Source organism: Leucoraja erinacea, chromosome 2, assembly GCF_028641065.1.
Source record: "Leucoraja erinacea ecotype New England chromosome 2, Leri_hhj_1, whole genome shotgun sequence".
In the NCBI taxonomy this organism is placed as follows: domain Eukaryota; kingdom Metazoa; phylum Chordata; class Chondrichthyes; order Rajiformes; family Rajidae; genus Leucoraja; species Leucoraja erinaceus.
The window spans coordinates 37,091,480-37,116,451 of NC_073378.1; the positions used below are offsets into that span (position 1 = coordinate 37,091,480).

The 24,972-nt window shown below is 44.7% G+C and overlaps 1 protein-coding gene across 1 annotated transcript in view; it reads right to left on the reverse strand.

Moving 5' to 3' along the window:
- Window positions 1-4,637: 4,637 nt before the first annotated feature.
- The window catches only part of LOC129708844 (uncharacterized), a 111,330-nt gene continuing 90,995 nt past the window's right edge, over window positions 4,638-24,972 (reverse strand). Inside the window, exons 3-4 of the mRNA XM_055654871.1 lie at window positions 22,029-23,000; window positions 4,638-5,173 (exon numbers count right to left, since the gene is read on the reverse strand). Coding sequence (XP_055510846.1) covers window positions 5,066-5,173; window positions 22,029-23,000 — 1,080 coding nt within the window. The 3' untranslated portion in view covers window positions 4,638-5,065. The remainder of the gene's footprint in view (window positions 5,174-22,028; window positions 23,001-24,972) is intronic.

Here is a 24,972-nt window from a genome sequence, read left to right on the forward strand (position 1 = left end):
CAAAGAAATGTTGATAGCATTAATGTGCCGAGATGAAAGGATGCTAGTGACTGGTACTAGTTTCCAGGAAACACTAGTGGCAATAAAGGACGCTTTATTTACACAGTTTAAATGTAATGATGAATGTGCACAAAATGTGCAAAAGCTTAAGGACCGTTTTCCCTCATGGTAACCAAACTATCATGAGCTACAGTTTCAGCAGTGACTACAGTTACAACATTATAAAGGCACAAAGAACACACTACAGGATTTTGCAGGCTTTCGGCTTGTTAATTACACAGGCCAATAATCCATAAGACCTATTGACCGAATCATGAGAAGGGAGCAGGAATCTAACAGATAAGAAGTTAAATTGTAATCTGTCGAGCATCTTTACATTTTACATTTTCATCAGGTGGGTGCGTACCTTGACCTCTGGCATGAAGGGTGATATGGTGGAGTCATTGGAAAACTGAAAAATACAAAATAGTTGCTTAAATGCCATGTTCATCTTGGATGGCAATGACTGCATGGGCAATGCTTGATTCATTGTTCATGTACATAAATGTATTGTTGAAACTGTCTTTTATGAACTGTGAATGAATTCATTGTGTACTCCCTTTGGATTCTGGAAGATGTGTAGGAAAGGAACTGCAGATGCTAGCTCAAACCAAAGATAACCACAAAATGCTGGAGTAACTCAGGGGATAGGCAGCATCTCTGGAGAGAAGGAATGGGTGACGTTTCGGGTCAAAACCTTTCTTCGGAGTCTAAAGGAAGGGTCTTGACCCAAAACATCATCAATTCCTTCTCTCCAGAGATACTGCCTGTCCCTCTGAGTTACTCCAGCATTTTGTGTCCATCTCATGGAAGATGTGATCCATTGCAGTCTTGATATAGCAGGCAGTCTGTACACTGCAAAACAATGTTGCACCCCAAAATTCCTAAAAATGTAACACTAAAAAGCCAGTTTCCTTTCGAGGACATGATGACATCTGGATATGGGAACAGTTCCAATCTTGCAACACTGTTGCACAGAGCCAAAGGAAGAATATTTTCACAAAGTTATTTTATATTGAAAACACAACTTCCCTTCAAATATTTAATTTGCGAAGTGGAGGAGAGGGCGGAAGGGGATGTTGGGTGTGGACATTTTGAGCATTAGCTGCTAATTCTGTTGGTTTTTGAGAACTGTAGTTTTAAAATCAATCGGAAGCAATGCTTACCCGAATCTAAACTGGGCAACCGATTCCAATTGCTCAAGAGAGGTTTCACCTTGTTGTATTTCTGCAATATTCCTCTTTCAGTTCTGCTCGTCCATCTTCCCCAAACAGTCCTCCTTGTTTAACTGATTATTTCCCAGGGTCAATCACTTTCCCGGCGATTTTTGTAAGCCCTTTCTTTCATTATTGATTTGTTCCTTTGTTTCAGTGATTTTTGTTTAGGTAACTTAAAATCTGCGGCTTTAATGCTCATGAGATTACATGGCACTTTCGCGTTTCTTTCTCTGTTCAGCACTCCCTCTCTCAATCCCTCCTTCTGTTAAGACACACATCGTACCGTCTTCACTTTTGAGGTGAGAGTTTGTTACAGAGAACAGTCAGTCTTGTCTTCTATTCACAGATGTTTAGTTTTCCTTCATTTCGAGATAGAGCAGAAACAGGCTCCTCGGGGTGGAACCCAGGCCTCTGGCGCTGTAAAGAGGCTGTCCCACTGCGGTGACCTAATCCGCGAGTTCTGGCGAGTTTGCCATCAACTCATACTCGCAGCATGGTTGACACAAGGTCCTAGGAGGTCTTTGTAACTCTCCTTCATGCTCGAGAATAGTCCCCGCATACTCGAGGCCTCAGCTAGGTCGCGGCGTATTTTTCAACATGCTGAAAAATGCCCGCGAGTAGAAAGAGGTCACCATGGAAAAAATCAATACTTTTTTTACACGTAGGTTTAGTCGAAGTAGGTCGTAGTAGGTCGGCATGTTATTCGTAGGTAATCGAGGGTAGTCAAAGGTAGTCGAAGGTAGTCGTAGATAGTCTTCATCATAGTCGAAGGGAGGTCGAAGGAGATCTTCTACATAGTCGAAGGAGGTCTTCAACATGACATTTTTTCAAACTCTCCTAAACTCTTCTAAACTCGCCAATTAGGTCACCGCAGTGGGACAGCCCCTTAAGGCAGCAACTGTACCACTGTACCACCATACCATCCATAGTGTATTTCCAGTATTACACAGATAACCAGCTTGGGCCAATAATTAAGTTTTACCTTTTGAAACAAATGGTAAATTATTGGTCAAGATAACAATCAAGAACAATGAAATAGGGAAGTAGACCACCCCATGTGATCTGTGGCTGCGGGTGGTTTTGGAGGGGAGGATGCTCCTCAAACTGCGAGATGTTCCATTTACACATCTTGGACAATACAGCTCACCCCCACACTGGTCAATCTGAGGAGCACCTTCAGCAACAGACTGGTTCCACCAAGATGCAGGACAGAATGCCACAGGAGATCCTTCTTCCCTGTGGCTATCAAACTGTACAACACCTCCCCTTTCTGTCGTGGGGTAGACTGACTCCCCAACCTCTCCCCATTCTGCACATCCCCAATCCTTTCCACTCGTCACTTTAATTTCATCTTTCATGTATTTTGTGTTTTATGACAGTCGGCAAATCAATTTCCCTCCTGCGATAAATAAAGTTCTATCATATGGTAAACTAAACCAATGTTTGCTGTATGCTGCTGTGTTTTATTTTGGTGGGCAGTGGGGTTGGTGGAACACATATGATTCTCTGCTGTAGCGTTAGTAGGCTTGATACCAATATGATGCCATAAGAAGGACCACACTTGACAGCATGAGGCCGTGCTCATTTTACCCACACAGTCTGCAGACCAAGGTGCCTTGTGAGGGACTAGAGAGACTTGAAAAGGCAAAGTAGAAAACAAAGAACTCTCAAACATTTGTGGTGAATCCTCGAAGCCTTCCATCACTGATGGTACTTCATGGACAACCAGTGATATGAGGGCAGGCGGTCGCTTACGGGGTCACTGAAGGAGACTATTCAACCCAACTGTTCTATACAACTGATCTATTCCCTTGTTCTTCACCATTTCTCTGCTACTTGTAACTCTTCCAACTACATGTGTAATTCCTCTTTGGAAGTTACGAGTGAATCTTCCACCAACAGCTTTTTTAAACCAGAGTATCAGATCTTGATTAGTACGGGTGTATGGGGAGAAGGCGGGAGAATGGGGTTGAGAGGGAAAGGTAGATCAGCCATGATTGAATGGCAGAGTAGTCTTGATGAGCCAAATGGCCTAATTCTGCTCCTATAACGTATAAACATGAACAGTGTATTCCAAATCATAAAACGTGCAACGTTCAATAAAATCTTCCATCTCCCACATACTTAGCCAGCTATAGGTATTAACAGAAATATATTCACTGGCTTTGAATGAAAACCCACAATTTATACCGAGTCTCTGAAAGTACTGACTCGGATTCTATGCTTAATTGTCTTTCCCATGTACCACCTCCTGTACTTAGTGTCTAAACACAATAAACTAAAGTCAACTGGGCGACTCTGCACTATTATAACTCTACATATTTTGCCTCCCTGTCCCTCTTTGTCAATCAATCCTAATTCGACCAAACTGCTAGAATGGTTCTGGGATCTAAGGGAAATGACCTACTGAAGGAACGAGAGAAGGCTGGAAGGATCTAAGAATAATTTTATATAGTAGTTTGCTCTGTGATCACCAATTACTTCCATATATTTAGTAATGGCATCTAAAGTACCTGCCACAGTGACATGGAATGATTACAGCATAGTAGGTAAGGTAGATACAGCAGTCACATGGGCAATTCAGCTAATTACATAGATCTGCGGTTAAATGCATGTATTTAGTACTAATAACTAGTAAGCTTATGGATTGCCATTAACACATCTGCAGCTTCACTCATGAGCTTTGGAGATGGAAAATTTGCCACACTTGGCATGGTCTGGCTAGTACTTTACTGTAGTAAATCACCACAGTGCTGCCTGAAATAGCCAAGTGAGCCATTCATTTGTATCAATGTGCTACCACAGTCACTAGCAATAGCTCATGATGGAGCCTCCTTACCTCCTCTCCGGGGTAATAGGAGGCAATCAATAGGAGGCGTAAAAATGCCTTCAATGCCCACAACCCATGCGTGAATGTAAAAAGTTGGCTTGTAAGCCTTTGTTATCGAGGCAGATTTTCAGAGATGTCTGCTGGGCTTGGTAATATTTTGACATTGTAATGCCCTTTCTATCTGCAACATTCATTAGCCACCACCACCCTCCCCCCCATTAAGCATTTTCACCCATGCCGAGGATTGTAAATAGCAATACCATCGCTGCTCGGCACTGAAGAGCCGCTTCTGGAACCTGTACATAATTGTTAAAAATCATCCGCTAATTATTCAGTTGGCATTGCCAGTTCATGATCACCCGAGCACACTCATAAATAATCAGGAAGCCAAGGGCAAACCTCCCATTGAGACATAACTTGGTTGGAGTGGGCTGGTATATTCGTTCACTTCAATTTGTTTCCTCCAGCTTAGTAATAGACTGTGTGTTAATCCTTGTGTGGGCCTCTAAAGTGTATTTGAAAACAGTTTGCTAACTTCAATTTATTTTGCCCCCCCCATTTTCAACAGGGACAAGTCAACAAGCCGTTCATTGACCAGACCTCCAAATGGTGGAGGCGCTGCAGTGCCACCATTAGCCAGGAGGGCGTAATTACAGCATGGATTATCGGGATTGGTAGTTTTCATCATGAATGTGGACACTGGGTAATCAAAAGGCCAAATGTAATTCTCTACAATCAAAACAAATTTATATTGGTGTCCCCTTGTCAATGATACTACCCGCCCTTCACTTGAAAAGTCCCGCGCTCTTTGTGATAAACATGCCGATCAGAGGACGGCACCGATAAACTAAAACGACTTTGTCCATATCAATTCACAGTTCCGGGTAGGGAAGACACCAAAGTAATGAGATAAAAGGTGGGAGCATAATGAAAAGTGAGGAACTGTGTTGTGTTTGCCAACTTGCAATAGCCTGTCGGTTCACAGAGCAAAGACGGCAAGTCCTGCAGCCGCTTGCAAGATTTCATTTTCATCGGCCTCCAGGCTCTCTGCGGCACTCTCCAATATTTCTTCCAAGTTATCGTCACCCTATGTAAAGCAAAAACAAAACAGTAGTAAGGAAGGCAAAACCCAAAGAGGACTAGAATACAAAAACAGGGATGTAATACTGAGGCTCTATAAGGCGCTGGTCAGGCGCATTTAAATTACCATGAAACTAATAACCTCCTTCCAAGTTGTTATCCATGTGTAGCTGGAGAAAGCGCAAGCACTTTAAATAGGACTAGACCAACTGGGACCCAAGGGTCCCTGTCACACAGGAGGCTTGGTCCCCCAACAACCCGTTGTCGAACGTAAGATTCCAGCCTCCCCTGCCTCCCCCAGCATTGGACTTTAAAAAGATTCCAATTACGCTTCCCCAATTTCAATATCAATTCATCCTCACCCTCCTGTCCTGCCAGGAGCTGGAGTAAATGCAACCCGTTCCCCAACGCAATATTGCACCACTAACCCGTAGCCCACACAGGAGGCGTGGTCCCCCAAATCAACCTGTTCCTGAAAGTAAGATTCCAGCACTCCCCTGCCTACCTCAGCACTGGAAGTTAAACAAAAATCGAGTGGATTTCAGGAGCACTAATATTGATGTTGTGGGCTGAAGGGAATGGTTTTCAGAGGGCTAGTATGGACATTGTGAACTGAATGGATTCTTAGACTTGCAGTTCAGGGAGTCATGGCTGATGTGCTGGCACTTCATTCACTTACAGCTGGTGTGGTGGTTCTAGCGCTCCAGAAACCCCTCCTCCCTTCAGCCCCCAACTCTGCTCCTTGCCATTCCCCTCCCCCCATGGATTCAGTCCATCTCCCCTCAACCCCCCCCCCCCCCCCCCCCCCCCCCCCCCCCCCATGCACTCTTAGTGGCTCTCCGAGAGTGCAGCCAGCCTATTAGGTACACATTGTGATGAAGAACACGCAGACATGGCAAGTGGAAAAAGGATTTATTTAAGTTTAAAATGTGAATGAGTCTTAAAACATTGCAAGTTCAACCTCACAGCACCCCAATCAGAGTGCAGGCAGCGAATCCAACCTCACAGCACCCCAAGCAGAGTGCAGGCAGCGAATCCAACCTCACAGCACCCCAAGCAGAGTGCAGGCAGCGAATCCAACCTCACAACACTCCAAGCAGAGTGCAGGCAGCAAGTCCAACCTTACAACACTCCAAGCACTCCAACAGATGCACACACAGGGACGCACACACAGGAATGCACACACATACACACAAACACAAAGACACACACCTACGCACACACACACATACCTATGCACACACACAGACACACACCCAGCACACACACACACCTATGTACACACACATACAGACACACACACATACCTACAGACACACACATACAGACACACACCTAGACACACACCTACAGACACACACCCCTATACAAACACCCCTATACACACACTCACACACAGCACCAATACTAAAATGCCAAGTAACTTCAGAACATGGTAAGCATACTGAATCCTGTTACTAACCATATACTCTAAGTAAATAGTTTGAAAATAAGAACACAGGTTTGTCTAAACCAAATGTTTCAAATGTTTAAAGCCCTTTTTTTATTCTGAAACACTCCTCTCGAGCTGCTGCTACTGCAAAAACGTGCTTTAAATAACTTTCAATAAACACACACATTCACCATATGTATGGCAGTAAGCTCTCTTGAATTATTCAAACGGTTCAAGGCGGCGTCTCCACTTTGGGCGTTCCGCATTGAGCGCCACCATTGAACTCACCGGAAATGACGCAATCTAAGTGGAAATTACGCAATCAACGCCACCTCTCCACTAAGTGGAAATTACGCAATCAACGCCACCTCTCCACTAAGCGGAAGCCACAGAATGAGCGGCAATTTTGCATTAAACATTCCTGATCTAATAAAACGTTTATTCACGGTTTTTCCTTTCAAAAAACTGTTGACAGCAAGCCACATTTAAAATGCAAGCCAAATTTAAAAAGCAAAACACATTTTAAAATAAAGGCACAGTTTAAAGGCACTTTTCATTTAGCTACACTTTTCAATTAGCGGCACAGTTAAAAGGCACAGTAAAAAGGCACAGTAAAACATTTATTCCATCCAAACACAGTTACAAATAAACCACATAAAAGCACATAAAATCACACTAAACACACTAAACAAGTGTTCAGTGTTCAGTTGATTCACAGCTCAGACTGAGAGTCATGACCTCTCCATCCCCCATTTTGCAGCGACTGAGGCACATCTACCCTTCTGGGTTTTTTGTCCCTCCCCCTCCCACCAGAAGGGGCATGGCCTTCATGGCATGATTGACAGGAGAGAGAATCTCAACATTTATTTAAACATTAATAAGTCTTTTATTTTTCATCGATGGGAAAAATCCTCTTGCCCTGACAGCTGGAGGGGGACTCTGAGTACGATGGCCAAAAATCACAGCTGTAAGTGGTAACTTTTTTTCTAAAATAAATATACAGTGCAAACAGGAAGTGGTCAGTTTAGACTTTTAATTACATAGATGTGCTTCAACACGTAAACACACACACACACACACACACACATACACACACATACACACACACACACACACACACACACACACACACACACACACACACACACACACACACACACACACACACACACACACACACACTCAACATTAACTTGAAATGTGCAAAGCTATAGTTGGATCAATTTAGTAACAACAGAAACTGTGGAAATATTGGTCCAAGTGTGTTGGCAGAAAGCAAAAGGAAATATCTAACTTTAAGCAATCGATTGTCAGAAATGGGCCTTGAAATTATGCTATAATGTGGGTGAGTGAGAGTGAGTGAGTGAGTGGAGTGAGTGAGTGAAGGTGTTGGTGAGTGAGTGAGTGAGTGAGTGAGTGAGTGAGTGAGTGAGTGAGTGAGTGAGTGAGTGAGTGAGTGAGTGAGTGAGTGAGCTGACCCCTCTCCTAAAGGGGAGATACATCATGGCTGCATCAGATGCTGGTGTTTTGTAGGAGCACATTTAACCTGGAACACACCAAGAAGGTGGGAAAATTATGGGCTCCAGTACGTTCCTGGTGATGTGCCAGATGGGTTGATAGAGCAGATGGAAATTAGGAAAGATGCCCTATATCTAGCCTGACATAAACATGCTGGAAGCACAGTGGGAGCAGAGAGGCGTGGAGCTGCAAGGACCGGGATGCAATGGCACAAATATTTCAATGACCTTAAGCATATGGTCACGCTCAGTGTAAGCATCTTCAAATGCCAGATACAGCAAGAATTGCTTCCGGAACTGATCCATTCACTAATCCATCACTCGCTATCAGTCAGATGCAATAACTGAAATGCTCACCGTCGCCTTACACACATGTTCAGTTCAGTTTAGTTTATTGTCACGTACCGAGGTACAGTGAAAAGGTTTTGTTGCTTGCTGACCAGTCAACAGAAAGGCAATACATGATTACAATCGAGCCATTTACAGTGTACAGATACATGATAAGGGAATAATGTTTAGTGCAAGGTAAAGCCAGGAAAGTCCGATCAAGGATAGTCCTAGGGTCACCAAAGAGGTAGATAGAAGTTCAGCACTGCTCTCACCAGATTCATGGCCAATTTCTTCCCAGCTGTTATCAGGCAACTGAATCATCATACCACAATCAGAGAGCAATGCTGAACTACTATCCACATCTGATGTCCCTTGGAATATCCTTGAACAGACTTTGCTGGCTTTACCTTGCACTAAACGTTGTCCCCTTATCATGTATCTCTTTACTGTAAATGGCTCGATTGTAATCAAGTATTTTCTTTCTGCCGACTGGTTATCACACAACAAAAAGCTCTTCACTGTACCTCGGTACACGTGCCAATAAACAAAACTGAAACTGAACTGGTCAATCTTTCATTCTGATTTGGCATTTCAGTCAAAGGAGATCCTAAATAATGATTGCACGTTTGGCAAACATCAAGCAGAAATTGTGGCAGAAGAAAGACTGCTTTAAAACAAAGCAAATCTACTCTAAAGCAACAAACAACTAAGACAGCACAAACATCGTTACATAGAGCTTGATATCTAATCGCAGAGAACAGAAGAGCATCTGGGACCGAGAAATCAATGAAACAGCTAACTTGATTTATTGGATTTTTTATTTAAAAGCACACTATCTCTCAGTTCTTTTACAGTTCGGCAACCTCTTTCACTTTAAAAAAAAATGAGTTGGTTAATGTAATTAAGGCAGGAAAACAATAGGTAATTAAAAATTAATTACTGATTTTATTTTTTAAATTGATGTTCTTTCATTTCCAGGTTCATTCACTTGCGTTCCAAAACAGAAAATAACTCTTGGTAATTTTAGAAAGATCGGTGATTGCAGACTCTGATTTATTAAATTGCTTCAAGTTACAGCGAAGAGTAGCAAGGAACGTGGGGGTTGAGAAAGAGTGCAGAGAAATACTGCCTGACCCACTGAGTTACCCCAGCATTTTGTGTCTATTTTCAGTGTTAACCAACAACTGCAGTTCCTACCTACAGGTATTTATCAGTTAGAAAGATCTTTAGAGAAGTATCAATGGCAACTGAAGATGACCAATTTTATACCTCTCAGGAGAATGAGTGCATTAATAGTAAATCAGAAAAGGCCATCTTGTGGAATCTTATCAATCTGGTTATGTGCATTTCATAATCAGACAGAGGCCCTGCTGGGATATTTACCACAATGATGCCTTGGTTAGAGGGTTTTAGCTCCAGGGAGAGGTTGGACAGACTTGAATTGTTTTTTCTGGAACACTGGAGGTTGCGGGGAGACCGGACAGAAGTATAAAATATTATAAGAGGCATAGATAGGGTAGACAGTCAGAACCTATTTCCCTGGATGAAAAAATCAAATACTAGAAGGCATAGCTCTGAGGGGCAAAGTTTGAAGGAAATGCGTGTGACAAGTTTTTTTCATATGTAAGGTGTTGAGTGCCTAGAAGTGCCTAGAAGGTGCTGCCAGGTGTGGTGATTGAGGCAGATACAATGGAGGCATTTAAGATACTTTTGGATAGGCATATAGATATGTCATATAGTCATATAGAGTGGAAAGGCCCTTCAGCCCAACTTGCCCACACCGGCCAACATGTCCCAGCTACACTAGTTCCACTTGCCTGCATTTGGTCCATATCCCTCCGAACGTGTCATATCCATGTACCTGTCTAACTGTTTCTTAAATGTTGAGATAGCCCAGCCTCAACTACCTCCTCTGGCAGCTCGTTCCATACATCCACCACCCTTTGTGTGAAAAGGTTACCCCTCAGATTCCTATTAAATCTTTTCCCCTTCACCTTGAACCCATGTCCTCTGTTCCTCGATTCCCACAATCTGGGCAAGAGATTCTGTGTGTCTACCCGATTTATTCCTCTTATGATTTTGTACACTATATTATATATTATATAATAGTGTATACACATTATAGGAATAGGAATAGGAATACTTTATTGTCACATGTGACTAGGCACAGTGAAATTGTTTGTTTGCATACACAATGTATACAAATAGCAGCCACCTACGACACTGATCAGGATGTATAAAGGTGACAACGGAAGATACTGTTACTGTTCAGGGTTTAATAAGAATCATTGGACTATCCATGATGCATCACCATAATGCTTCCTCAATAAACTAACAAGATATATGGAGGGATATGGATTATGTGCAGGCAGATAAGAGTTGATCTTGGCATCATGTCTGGCACAGACAATGTGGCTCGAAGACCCTGTTCTTGTGCTGTACTGTTCTATGTTCTATTGTCTTTTGGACTGTCAAGATAAGGAATGGAAGCATTTTGGAAAAATCCTGTGTATTCCCATCCTGATCACCTAACCTAGGTTGGGAGAGCACAGGATTTTCATTGAATTTTTTCTCTTCTTATCTTGACAGTCCAAAAGATAAACAGAACATAAAACATAATTTTCACTGGCCTAGGTTCTCAATGGCAAACGCCGATATAATTAGACACTAAAGCTGGAGTAACTCAGCGGGCCAGGCAGCATCTCTGGAGAGAAGGAATAGGTGAGGTTTCAGATCAAGAACCTTCTTCAGACTTGGAGAAAGGGAAACGAGAGATACAGATAAAAAGAACAAATGAAGGAAAGATCTGCAAAAAGCAATATCAAGGAAAGGTGGAGCCCACAATTGTTGGCTGTGGGGTAGGTGATAACAAGTTATGCAGACAGTGAAACTCACCAGGGTGACAGTGACACTAGTACGATGAATAGGGTGGTAGTGGGTTGGAGAGAGAAGGGACGCAAAGGTTAATTGAAGTTAGAGAAGTCAATGTTCATACCACTGGGTTGTAAGCTTGGGTGATGTTCCTCTAATTTGCGTTAGGCTTCCCTGACAGTGGAGGAGGCCCAGGACAGAGAGGTCAGTGTGGGAATGGGAAGGGGAGTTAAAGTGTTTGGCAACTGGTACTGCTGCACTTTAACAATATCATTAAAAGCCATACTTTCTCTTAATTTATCCAAAAATAACATTTCTTCCAAGTGAGATTTAATAGTAAGATTAAACGAGAACTTACCAGTTTGAAGTTTGATCTGTATTTTATGAGGAGTTACGATGAGGGATTACGTGAAGAACCCGCTCAGCACGCATGCGCGGCATACTTCAAAGCAGCGGTGTGGAATCACAGATAGACACAGTTATTGAAGTAAACATAGTAAAGACAAGGAGACATCAGTTTATGAATTTGACCCATATTATTGAGGGTGGGAGCGGAGGGCACGTAATCCCTCATCGTAACTCCTCATAAAATACAGATCAAACTTCAAACTGGTAAGTTCTCGTTTAATCTTACTATTTTACTTCGGAGTCACGTGAGTGATTCCGTGAAGATTTCAAAGCTCTGTGATTTCAAACCGTGTAACAGTTATTACTACATCACTACCGAAGTCTTTGAGGGAGGAAGTGTGTTATACCAACCAATTAATCTGTTTGTAGAAAAACACAATGGTATTTTTTAACAATAACAACAAAGAAATTAAATTGCTCCCCTGGGCTTAAATTAAATATTTGCAGTCTGTAAAATCTTTCCTGCAAATAAAACAGGTTTTGCCAACGGCTTATTATAACATTTCTGAACGGTCTTTCCCCCCACCATCCTGTTGTAGCCAGGATGTGGTTTATAGGCACGTCCATTCTTTTAGCCGTCGACGGGGATGCTGCCCTGGTGGAATGAAATTTGTACATGTTAGTTTTTATCCCAGCAGCCTTTAGCACCTGCTTGAGCCATCTCAAAATGGCTCGTCACCCGACCATTAGGTTTTTTATGACTGACACAAGGCTTTTCATCTCCCTCGAGTATTTTGGTTGTGTCTATGTAGGATAGTAGGGTCATGGCACATAACCGTGTTTCTGACGGGTCAGCCCGGAATTCCACGACTGGATTAGGTGTTCCTGGTCTGCTCTGTTTGATCATTCCCTGGATAACGACACAGATCTGGTCTGGAGCTGTGAGCATGGTGTCCAGTCACAATAGGTGTAGTGACTGGACCCTCTGTGCAGATACAAGTGCCATCAACATTAGTGTTTTGAGCATAGATGGTTCCAGGTTGAGGGATCTGGCTGGTGGCCATCCCCTGAGGTATGTCAGGACCACACTGACATCCCATATATGGGTGTACCTTGGTCTAGGGGGTTAGAGTTGTAAATACCCTTCATTAGTTTGACCACCAGCTGGTGGGACCCCATGGCCTGTTGTCCTGGAGCTGGTTTTAAATAGACAGGCAGGGCAATTCTAGTTGTGTTGATGGCTCTGTAGCTGAGTCCTTCATCGTGGTGAAGGTTCGCCAGGAATTCCAGTACGTTGGTAACTGTAGCGGTTGAGTAGGTGGTCCCTGTATCCAAGCAGTACTTCTCCCATTTTTTGATGCTGGACAATTGCTGTTTTTTAGTGGATGTTCAGAGGGATGCTGACATGGTGTCGACGGTTTGATCTGATAATCCCAGTCCCAGAAGTGGTTTGTGCAGAATCTGCAACCCAGGAGTTTGATTTTGTCATGGCACGGGTGGCTTGTGCCCGACACTGGGTGTTAATAACTCTGGGTCACTGGGGAATACCATCAGAGTTTCAACAACCATGTCATGGAGTATTGGGAACCATGGCTGTGTAGGCCAGTCGGGTACTATCAAAATACCTGAAACATTTGTACTGTGCGTAGTCCCCGACTGATGAGGCAGAAGGGAGGAAATGCATAGAAGAAGAATTTCCCCAATCCAGCGCGAACGCATCTACCGCTGCTGCCTCAGGGTGTGGTTCCCAAGTGACATACATAGGTACCTGGTGATTTAGCCTTGATGCAAATAAATCGATATCTGGTGTGCCATATTGCTTGATTTTTTGGGGGGTTTTTAACATCCATTCGATGTTGTCATTAAATTTATGTGACCTGGTGTCTGCCACTGTATTTAGCTTACCTGGCAGGTAAGTTACTGATAGCCAAATATGTCTTTGGACATACCATTGCCAAATTGTGTTGACCAACTTGTCGCATGATACTGATTTTATGCCGCCCATATGGTTAATGTAGGCCACCACCGTAGTATTATCTATTTATAACCGTACATGCAAGTGATGCATATTTATGCATCTGCTTTTAAACCATAAAAGTCACCCAACATCTCTAGATAATTAATGCCCATTAATTATAAGTGTAAGTGGTAACAATGATTCTGGGTTAGTCCATCTACTACTTGTGCTGGATATAGAGTTAGTTGCACCCCAGCCTTGAACACTGTCATCTGTTTGGATAACTAACGTAGGGTTAGTGATGATAATAGGCTGAAAACTATGTCAAACGTTTTTTGCCCACCACTGTAGCTCTGATATTACTTCAGTGGGTAACTTCATGAAATGATCATAATGACCTGTATTTCGTTTTTGGTACAAAGGTCCGATTTATGTAGCCGGAAATCCTGCCACCATTTTCCCAACTACTCTGTTACTTGTCGAGTAGTTGGTAGTTTGTTGACCATTAAATTGTTGCATGATTGTGCCAATTCAACTATGTGTCTCTTGGCAATGTTACAGTCACGTAGACTGAATTAATTGTGAAGCCCAAGAAGTCCATGAAAGTGGATGGCTTCAACTTAGATTTATCTGGATGTAAGACAACCCCAGGGTTTCGAATAACTGTTTGGTAGCTGAACAGCTAACATAGTCAATTTCATGGTCTTGCCTACCATTTAGGATATCATCAAGATATGCCATGACAATATGTTTTTGTCTTCTGAATATTGCCAGAGCTGGTTGTTAGTGTCTTGGTGACACTCTTGGCTGATGTGAACCCATTGGGTAACGCTTTAAACTGCTATAGCTGCCCCATCCAGGTAAATCTGCGATGATCCTTGTGAATGGTAATAAATAGTAAACATCTTTAAGATGAATGTTTGCCATGAAGTATCCTTTGGAATTTAGTTGTTTGGCAGTAACAACCGGTTCCATTTTGAAATGTATATACTTAACAAACATATTTAGTGAAGTTAAGTCAATGATGATGCGACATCCACCATGTTTTTTTGGTTTAGTGAATTTATTTGATACGAATTGCAAGGGTTCAGGTTTTCCCTTTGTAATTATTCTCACCAGTTCAGCTTGTCCCTCTTGTTTCTTTAACGGAGAGGGGAAAATACCCTCTGGGGTGAATGTTGACCTGGTGGCAATTTTTCTAGTATGAACTGTATTTGTATTCACTAATGCCATTGAGTATATACTGATCACTCGTGATAGACTCCCATGTGTTTGTATTACTCTATATGCTGGTAGGAACCAGACCCACCTACCTCCATGGTTATGGGTATTCTTCTGTTTCCTGCCGATCCAACGAGTGTTGCACATTGTCTGACGTGGCGGTGACATTGGGGGGTGGCACATTTTACATGGGGTCCGCTCTGGGCCCTGGTCTAAAGAAGACTTTCGGTGATAGAATGCAGACCCCGAGCTTTCATCAGTCCCATATGGTAGACGTTGACTGATGGACGCGATGGGGTGCTGCTGCGTAGGAATTACTGTTTTTGGTTTGCTCGTCCTGGCCCTGCCCTCATGAGCCAAATGTTTTGTAAAACCTCTTGCATACCCTTCATATGCTTTGTGAGGTTTTTGCCAAAGAGCAGTGGGTATGGCTCAGTGGCTGGGGTATGCACAACCCCGCAATGTAGGATTTATGGCAGGTCTTATGACTTGTTTACGAAGGTTGTGGTCATCTCCGTATTTGTCCATGGAACGAGGAGAAACGATGTGATGGCTGACGTCAGGCTTTTAACGGCCTCCTGTACGTGGGGTTTCCACGTAGCTGTCCACCACACCTAGCAGCTCTTCCTGTTCCTGCACCCCTTGCATACTCCCGAGATCTTCAGCCATTGCCCCTGTTCTTGACCAGCCCAGTCCTGGTCACCAAAGCTATCCTCTGGAAAGGAGGAAGCAATGGACAGTGCACAAGGCACTGTGGAGGGAGTGCCTGACCCCCCTCTGCGAGAGCGCCCCTCCTGGGGTGCACCTCGCTGGAGCTCCTGCTCCAAGAGCCGCTCCATGCGGCTCAGGCGGCTGTCTCTCCCCCGCCTGGGTGGAGAGACGTCCCCGTCCGATAAGTCGGAGCCACCGGCCGGATGCCTCTTCCATGGCTTTACTTCCAGCCCGCTGCTCAGGCGCTAGCGGGCTGGGCTCGGCGCGGTGTCCGGGTATAGCGGACCGCCCAGTAAGCGGTCCTACCCCCTTGTTGCTGCCCCCGCGAGATGGAACGCTCCTCCGTGGAGTCGAGCGGGGGCAGGTCTGTTCAGGCGGCTGTCTTTCCCCCCGTGCGGGCGGAAAGACGTCCCGTCCGATAAGTCGGAGCCACCGGCCGGACGCCTCTTCCGTGGCGGTACTTCCAGCCCGCTGCTCAGGCGCTAGCGGGGCTGGGCTCGGCACGGTGTCGGGATAGCGGAGCGCCGGGTAAGCGGTCCTACCGCCTTGATGCTGCCCCCCCCCCCCGCCCCCCCAGATGGAACGCTCCTCCGTGGAGTCGAGCAGGGGACAGGTTTGTTCTAGAGCCTTTCTTATCTGCCTGAAAGCAGAAGGCTCCCTGTGAAAGAAAACCCGACGTCAGCTTACCTGACGGTCCGTTCTTTCACCTCCATAGCGGGAGCGCCTGACTCCCGCTGTGCCGCTGTTGCTCTGCTGGACGTAATGCCGCGCATGCGTGCTGAGCGGGTTCTTCACGGAATCACTCACGTGACTCCGAAGTAAAATTGCATTGAAGCCTTCAAGATTATACCTGAATACAATGAAGCAAGAGTGAGTTACTGTAATGATTATAGTGGAAGTGTTTAATACTCAGCAGCCTAGAGTCAGTAAAGTGCAATAAAAGTTCAAACTAATTGCAGAATAATGACTCCAGTGTCACCAACTGGGTCCACAGAGGTAGTGAGCTGAATAGATCATGCAGCTCCTTAAGCTACTTATGCCATTTAATTATATTCCAAGTAATCTGTACTTCAATGCTGTTTGTCGATTCAGTTCAGTTTTATTTATTGTCACGTGTACAGTGAAAAGCTTTTGTTGCATGCTATCAAGTCAGCAGAAAGAAAATATGTGATTACAATCGATCCATTGACTGGTTAAGCCAGCAAAGTCCGAACAAGGATAGTCTGAGGGTCATCAAAATGGTAGATAGTAGTTCAGCACTGATGGTGGTAGGATGATTCAGTTGCCTGATAACAGCTGTGAAGAAACTGTCCCTGAATCTGGGGGTGTGCGTTATTTCTTACCCTACCTAAAAGGCATGCATGTTACTGCAATGGATTTATTCAATGTGGAAACAGTAGAGTTAACAGACAAACAAGAGTGTGTTTAAGCTAATATAATGCTAAGGCAAAGCAATTCCTTGTTTCTAGTGGTGGTTTACCTACTTGTGATGATTTCCAGATTCTCCCACCAGGTGCAGGTCTATTACTATAAAGAACCTTGTTGTAAAGGGGGTCTGTTAGGACATAGAACGTCGGAACACAGAAGATACAAGATACAAGAGATACAAGATAGTTTTAATTGTCACGTGTGCCTAATGGCACAGTGAAATGAATTTCCATACAGCCATACATTAAAAATCAACAGGACACAACACACTATAGAGTTGACATAAAACATCCCCACACAGCAGAATCAAAGTTCCCCACTGTGTGGGAAGGCACCAAAGTCAGTCTCTTCCTCCACTATTCCCCGTGGTCAGGGTCTCCCCAAGCCCTCCGCAGTTGCCGCTACGGGCGGCCCGATGTTCAGGACCGCACGCCGGGGTATTAAAAGTCCGACGTCGGGGCTGCGGGACGTCCTCAGCGGCGTGGACACAGAGTCGGCCCCCTCCTACCGGAGTCTGCGGCTCCCAAAGTCCGCAGGCCGCGCCGGGTGGAGACTGCTGCTGGAGACCCTCTGCAAGGCGCCCCAGGACTCCACGATGCCGTTCAGCGCCGCCCGCGTTGGAAGCTCTCCGCACCAGAGCTCCACGATGTTGGAGCAACGGCCCAACGCTCCGGAGCTCCAACGGCGACCCAGGTAGGTATCGCCCGCTCCGCAGTGACTCCAGCGCTGCGCCGCCGCTGTAGCAGCCCTGGTCCGGTTCCCGGTCCCCGGCAGGAAAGGCCGCTCCGATCCAGCTGGTAGGCCGCGAGGTGGGGGGCGAGGACGCGACTCGGAGAAATAGTCGCGTCCCCGCCAGGAAGAGACTGGGAGACGGTTTCCCCCTTACCCTGCCCCCCTCCCCCACATAGAAAAGTTAAAGTTCCCCCTAACACAAGACTTTAGACTAACTAAAAATAATAAAAAAGACAGAAAAAACAGACAGGCTGTAGGCAGAGGCTGCTGCCAGTGCAGCGCCCCTAGAACAGTGCAGCACAGGAACGGGCGCTTTGGCCCATAATGTTTGTTCCGAGCATCATACCTAGTTAAACCTATCTCATGGATAGGACACGTTTGGAGGGATTTGAGCCAAATGCAGGCAGAGAGACTAGTGGAGATGGAGCATGTTGGTCGGTGTGGGCACGTTGACCCAAAGGGCCTGTTGCAACTATGTAAAGGGCCTGTGCGACTCTTTGATTCTATGACTCGATCTGTCTGCATATGATCCATATCCCTCTATCCCCTGCACTCCCATGTGCCTATCTAAAAACTTCGTAAATGCCACTATTGTATTTGCCTCCACAATCACCCCTGGCGATGCGTTCCAGGCCCCCACCAATCCCTGTGTGAAAAACTTGAACTGCACATCTCCATTGAACTTTCCCCCTCTCATTTAATTGCTATGTCCCCTAATGTTGGACATTTCCTCCCTGAGAAAAAGGTTCTGACTATCTACTCTATCTGTGCCTCTCCTAATGTTATATCTAGTCTTGCTTCAGCATTCTGTTCTTCCCAGTCTGACCTACCCATCATTCAGCCCAATTTTCCCAAACTGACCAACACGTCACATCTACATTAGACCAACCTGCCTGCGTTTGGCCCATATTCCGCTAAACGTGTCTTACCCATGTACCTGTCCCAATGTTCCTTAAACATTGCGATAGTCCCTGCCACAACTACCTCCTCCGGCAGCTCGGCCCAAGCACCCAATAAATTGTTGATGAGGCACCTCCATTGGAAGTGTCCAACTGCCTGTGAGCTGCAGGTGGGAGATGCACACAGGGCCACTTCTCCACCATCTGTTGCTGAAGGTCAGCATGTCCTACAGGCTCTTTCCCCCTCCACACCATCATGTCGAAAGCCCAAAAGCACCCTCACCCATGAGCCCTGTTCTGATGGGTAAGGCTTAGATAAAACAGTTTTGAAGAGGATAGTTCCAGTAGTGGGAGAGTCTAGATCCAGAGGGCACAGCCTTAGAATTAGAGGACAAATCTTCAGGATAGAGCTGAGGAGGAATTTATTTTACTTGATGGTGGTGAGTATGTGGAATTCATTGCCACAGACGTCAGTGGAGCCCAAAACTTTGGGTGTTTTTAAAGCAGAGATTGATAGGTTCTTGATTAATATGGGTGTCAAAGGTTACATGGAGAAGGCAAAAGAACAGAGTTGAGAGGGAAAAATAGATCAGTCATGATCGGATAGCGGGGCAGATTCGACCGGTCGAATTGCCTAATTCTGCTCCTCTGTCTTATGATTTATAAAAGTTTAAATAACGAATATATGCTCATGTTCATAAGTGATAAAGCAGAATTAGGCCATACTCCGCCATTCAATCATAGAGTCATAGAGGGCCCAACTTGCCCACACCAGCCAACATGTCCCAGTTACACTAGTCCCACCTGCGTGCGCCTAATCCATATCCCTCCAAACTTGTCCTATCCATGTACCTGTCTAACTTTTTCTTAAACGTTGGGATAGCCCCAGCCTCAACTACCTCCTCTGGCAGCTTGTTCCATACACCCACCACCCTTTGCGTGAAAAGGTTACCCCTCAGATTCCTGTTAAATCTTTTCCCCTTCACCTTGAACTTATGTCCTCGGGTCTTTGATTCCACTACGGTGGACAAGAGATTCTGTGCATCTACCCGATCTATTCTTCTCATGATTTTATACACTCCAAAAGATCACCCCTTATCCTCCTGCGCTCCAGGGAATAGAGACCCAGCCTACTCAACCTCTCCCTATAGCTCAGACTCTCTAGTCCTGGCAATGTCCTCGTAAATCTTCTCTGAACCCTTTCAAGCTTGACAATATCTTTCCTATAACATGGTGCCCAGAACTGAAGACAATCAAGGCTGATATATCTCTCTCTCCTAACCTCTTTCTCCTGCATTCTCCCCATAACCCCTGACACCCATAGTAAACAAGAATCTATCTGGCTCTGCTCACCCCATCCTCGATACATCCTGAAGAACTCATAAAATGTTACTTCACCTTGCAAGACAATCACTTTACTTGTCTCCAAATAGTTCTCAATTGGCAACAAACCTTAAAGTGATTGGGAATTCCATTGCACAGCAAAAGTTAGGTTCTGCTCCTATAATTAGACGTTACGTTCTTCCTAAGTAATTGACAAATGGCATTAGCTAAGACACTGTGGTCTGATTTGGTAGTTTAGTTTAGCTTAGTTTAGTTTAGTTTAGTTTAGTTTAGTTTAGTTTAGTTTAGTTTAGTTTAGTTTAGTTTAGAGATACAACGCAGAAACAGGCCCTTCAGACCACCAAGTCCACATCGGCCGCAATCCCCGCACACTGACACTATCCTGCACACACCAGGGACAATTTACATTTATACCATGCTAATTAACCTACAAACCTGTACGTCTTTGGAGTGTGGGAGGATAGCGAAGATCTCTGAGAAAACCCACGCGGTCAGGGGGAGAAGGTACAACCTTCGTACAGACAGCACCTGCATTCGGGGTCGAACCCGGGTCTCTGGTGCTGCAAGCGATGTGAAGCAGTAACTCTACCGCTGCACCACTGTGCCACCATGAAGCCAGTGTAGGCTTCCAAATCAATTTAGCATAAAGAGTAATATCACCAGCTCTGTCTGCATACCACTGCATCTGCATAAGTGACAAATCCATCATCACATTACCTCATGTACCAGATGGCACAAATCAAGTGAAAAATATTTGTTTTAAGTTACAGTCAGAAGGTAACATGGCACTCAACATACTGCTCTGAAGGCAATCTTATGCTCCATGTACTTTGAAAGTAATTTTCCAAAGAAGTGGGAGCGTTTACAGTCAGTGTTTACAGTTTGCAGCCAGGATGGTAATCTGTTGAATTCATTGCCATCGATGGTTGTGGAGGCCAGGCCCATGGATATTTTTAAGGCAGAGATTGATAGATTCTTGATTGGTACGGGTGTCAGAGGTTATGCGGAGAAGGCAGGAGAATTGGGTTGAGAGGGAAAGTTAGATCAGCCGTGATTGGATGGCGGAGTAGCCTTGGTGGGCCGAAGGGCCTAATTCTGCTCCTATCACATGAACATGAATTTATGAAAATCAAATATTGGTTTTATGGTGAGAGGGACAAAGTTTAAAGGAGATTTGCAGGGTAAGTTCTTATCTACATGATGCCTGGAATGAGCTGCCAGGGTGGTGGCTGAAGCAAACGATAGTGGCATTTAATTTAATTAATTTTGGGAAATTATATTTAGATATGCAGGGAATGGAGGATATGGGTTATGTGCAGGTAGATTAGCGATGGTCTTGGCATCATGTTCAGCTGAGTCATTGCGGGCCAAAGGGCCTATTCTTGTGATGTACTGTTCTATGTTTTATTCAAATCACATGGTTGTGAAACCAATTCTCATTAGCATTTACGAGTTGCTGAAAGTAAAGCAATTTTCACAATTTTAAAAAGCATTTGATGTGCTTCTTGGATGTTCTACATAATGTTATAGAAGGCAACATGTTATAGAAAAGACATTGTCAAGCTTGAAAGGGTTTAGAGAAGATTTACGAGGATGTTGCCAGGACCAGAAGGTCTGAATTATAGGGAGAGGTTGAGTACGCTGGGTCTCTATTCCTTGGAGTGTAAGAGGATGAGGGGTGATCTAATAGAGGTGAGAGGAATAGATCAGGTAGATGCACTCTTGCCCAGAGTAGGGGAATCGAGGAGCCTTCAAGGTGAAGGGGAAAAGATTTAATAGGAATCTGAGGGGTAACTTTTTCACACAAAGGGTGGTGGGTGTATGGAACAAGCTGCCAGAAGCAGGGCCTATCCCAACGTTTAAGAAACAGTTAGACGGGTACATGGATAGGACAAGTTTGGAGGGATATGGACTAAGCGCAGGCAGGTGGGACTAGTGTAGCTGGGACATGTTGGCCGGTGTGGGCGTTGGGGTGACGGGCCTGTTTCCACACTGTATCACTCTATGACTATGACTCTATAATGTGGGAACTCTTGTGAGAACACAAAACAGAATTATAAAACGTCCATTACCGTGCCGGCCTCCAACGCAGATATGATTTCACTCTCAATCTCATCCAGAGGAACCTCTTGCTCCGCGGAACTATCCTCCAATTCCTGATCGGGATCTTCACAATCCTCCTGTACCTGATCTGCACCTTCCTCCACCGCAAGGTCAGCCATCTCTTCATCCAGCTGAGGATCAGCTTCACTTTCATCGATCTCTTCTTCTTCCAGAAGGTCTTGTGGTGGGAAATGAGTGTCTTTTGGACCCTCTACTGCTTGACTGGCAGCTTCCACCTCTTGCTCCACAAGATCAGAAGACTCTTCTTCCACTCGAAGCTCAGGTTCGCTTTCCTCAATGGTGTCCTCTACCTGAGAGGGACCCAGCAGGGCAGGAGGACGTTTATCTTGCAGATTCCAAACTGGTTGATTCACAATTCCTGCCGTTTGCCCAGCAAGGTCAACAACGTCTTCGTCCACTTGAATATCGGCTTTGCTTTCATCAATTACCTTCTCTACTTTGTAAGGAGGATCTTGCGGGGAAAGGTATTTAGCGTTTGGGCTCTCTTCCATCTGAGCTTCAACACCGTCCTTCCCCTGCTTTGCAAGGCCATCGATCTTCTCTTCCATCTGAAGTCCAGCTTCAATTTCTTCAATGGTCTTCCCTTTCTGAGGAGGATCCTGCGGGTGAAACCGTCTACCTTTAGGATTCTCTCCTGGTTGGGCGGCATCTTCCACCTCTTCTTTGACCGGGTCGGCCATTTTTTTCTCTGCCCGAGGACCAGCTTCACGTGCTTTGCCTTTCTTTCCTTTGTCACGTGGATCCGCATGCAAACGAGGATATTCTTCAGAGCGATGGGGCGTAGGGGTCTCTTCTGTGTTGAACATGTCATTACCAATCTTTTCGCCCACATTTTGGAGCCTCCCATCTCTCCCATTGTCACTGCCTTTTTTACTCCGCTCTTGCAAGTTCTCCTCCTCTTCTACAATCTCTGCAGGCCTCTGAGGGAAGAAAACAAAAACGCAAACAATGAACCGTCATTTCAGCCTCACTCACTGTCAGATTAAATTCCATTCAACAAATACATTTTATTGCAAAGAGCCCAATGGATACAAAATATAGACACAACAAACTCAGCATCTCTGGAGAGAAGGAATGGGTGACATTTCGGGTCAAGACCCTTCTTTACCTATTCCTTCCCTCCAGAGAAACTGCTTGCCTCGCTGAGTGACTCCAGCATTTTGTGTCTATCTTCGGTCCACAAAATATGACTGCAAGAAGGTAGAAATTACTGGTAGATAATTATATATACTGTAGCATTCCTCCATTGGGCATTTTAATGGAAGCACCTTACCTGGTAAGTTAAAGTCTCCATCAGCAATGTGGATAGTCATTTCGGACTATCCTTGTTCGGACTTTGCTGCCTTTACCTTGCACTATACATTATTCTCTTATCATGTATCTATACACTGCAAATGGCTCGATTGTAATCATGTATTGTCTTTCTGCTGACTGGATAGCACGCAACAAAAGCTTTTCACTGTACCTCAGTACACGTGACAATAAACTAAACTAAACTGAACTGAACTGAACTGGTATTGGAACGGAATACAAATTCAGTAAGTTTTTGCCCCTTTATATCATCAATAGCAGCATAGATTGGGATAGAGAGTTTTTTGTCAGAATGTAAAGGAGTATGGAACCATGCCCTTAGGCAGAGTTATGTTACACCGTGATCTAACCAAATGGCAAACCGTATGGGTTTAGGGGGGGGGCATGGTGGTGCAGCAGTAGAGTTACAGCACCAGAGTCCTGGGTTCGATGCTGACTACGGGTGCTGTGTGCAGGGAGTTTGTATGTTCTCCCCGTGACCACGTGGGTTTTCTCCAGATGCTCCGGTTTCCTCCCCACACTTCAAAGACGTACAGGTTCATAGGTTAATTAGCTTTGGTAAGAATTGTAACTTGTAACTTGTCCCCATGTGTAGGATAGTGCTAGTGTACGGGGATCACTGGTCGGCGCGGAATCAGTTGGCCGAAGGGTCTTTTTCCGTGCCGTACCTTCAAACTAATATAAACTAAATGGCTGAATGCCTATATTCAACTTTGTTCCTAAGATGATCTATCCTCAAAGAACGTGAGGGCAGACATGGAAGTAAAAATTGGTCTTTCCTTGTGGGGATGAAAGTAGCAGGAACTTTGGGCATCAAGGTAAAAACATTAGCAAGTAAAATCGTGGAAAGCTCAAAAATCGAATGCAGTAAAACATGAAGGCAGCTGAAGAAAGAGTGGGAGTTACCAGAGGCCAGGAGGCGCTGCTTTTCTTTGATGGTATGCACTGGTACAACAGCCCCTCTAAAAAGTTATTTTGTTTTCCAGCCATGTGACATATTAATCTTGCATATTAGCACATTTTCGTCCACAAAAATCACTGTCAAAAGATGACATGTGTGTGAAGGAACAAGAGCCATGAATACCTTGTGTCTATTTTCACAAATCAGGGTAACATTTAGGACAATATACGAGAGGAGGTGGCTCGGTGGCACAGCGGCAGAGTTTCTGCCTTACAGCGCTGGGGTCTCAGGTTCGATCCTGACCACACTTGCTTGTCCGTACGGAGTTTGTTCGTCCTCCCCCTGACCGCATGGGTTTTCTCCGGGAGCTCCGGTTTCCTCCCACACTCCAAAGACCTCCATGTTTGCAGGTTATTTGGTTTTGGTAAAAGTGTACATTTTCCCATATGTGTGTGTAAGGATGGCGTTAATGTGCGGGGATTGCTGGTCGTTACTAAAGCGCTGTGGGCCAAATGGCCCGTTGCCGCGCTGTATCACTAAACTAAAACTAAAGGAGAAAGATAGGATGTAATGCACGAAGTGAGATAGAAAATATGAAGGGGTTATTGAAGGAGCATTAAAAGAATGCTCAATAAGCAGGGCCCTTGGTTTTACATTAAATAGTAGATAATACACATCAA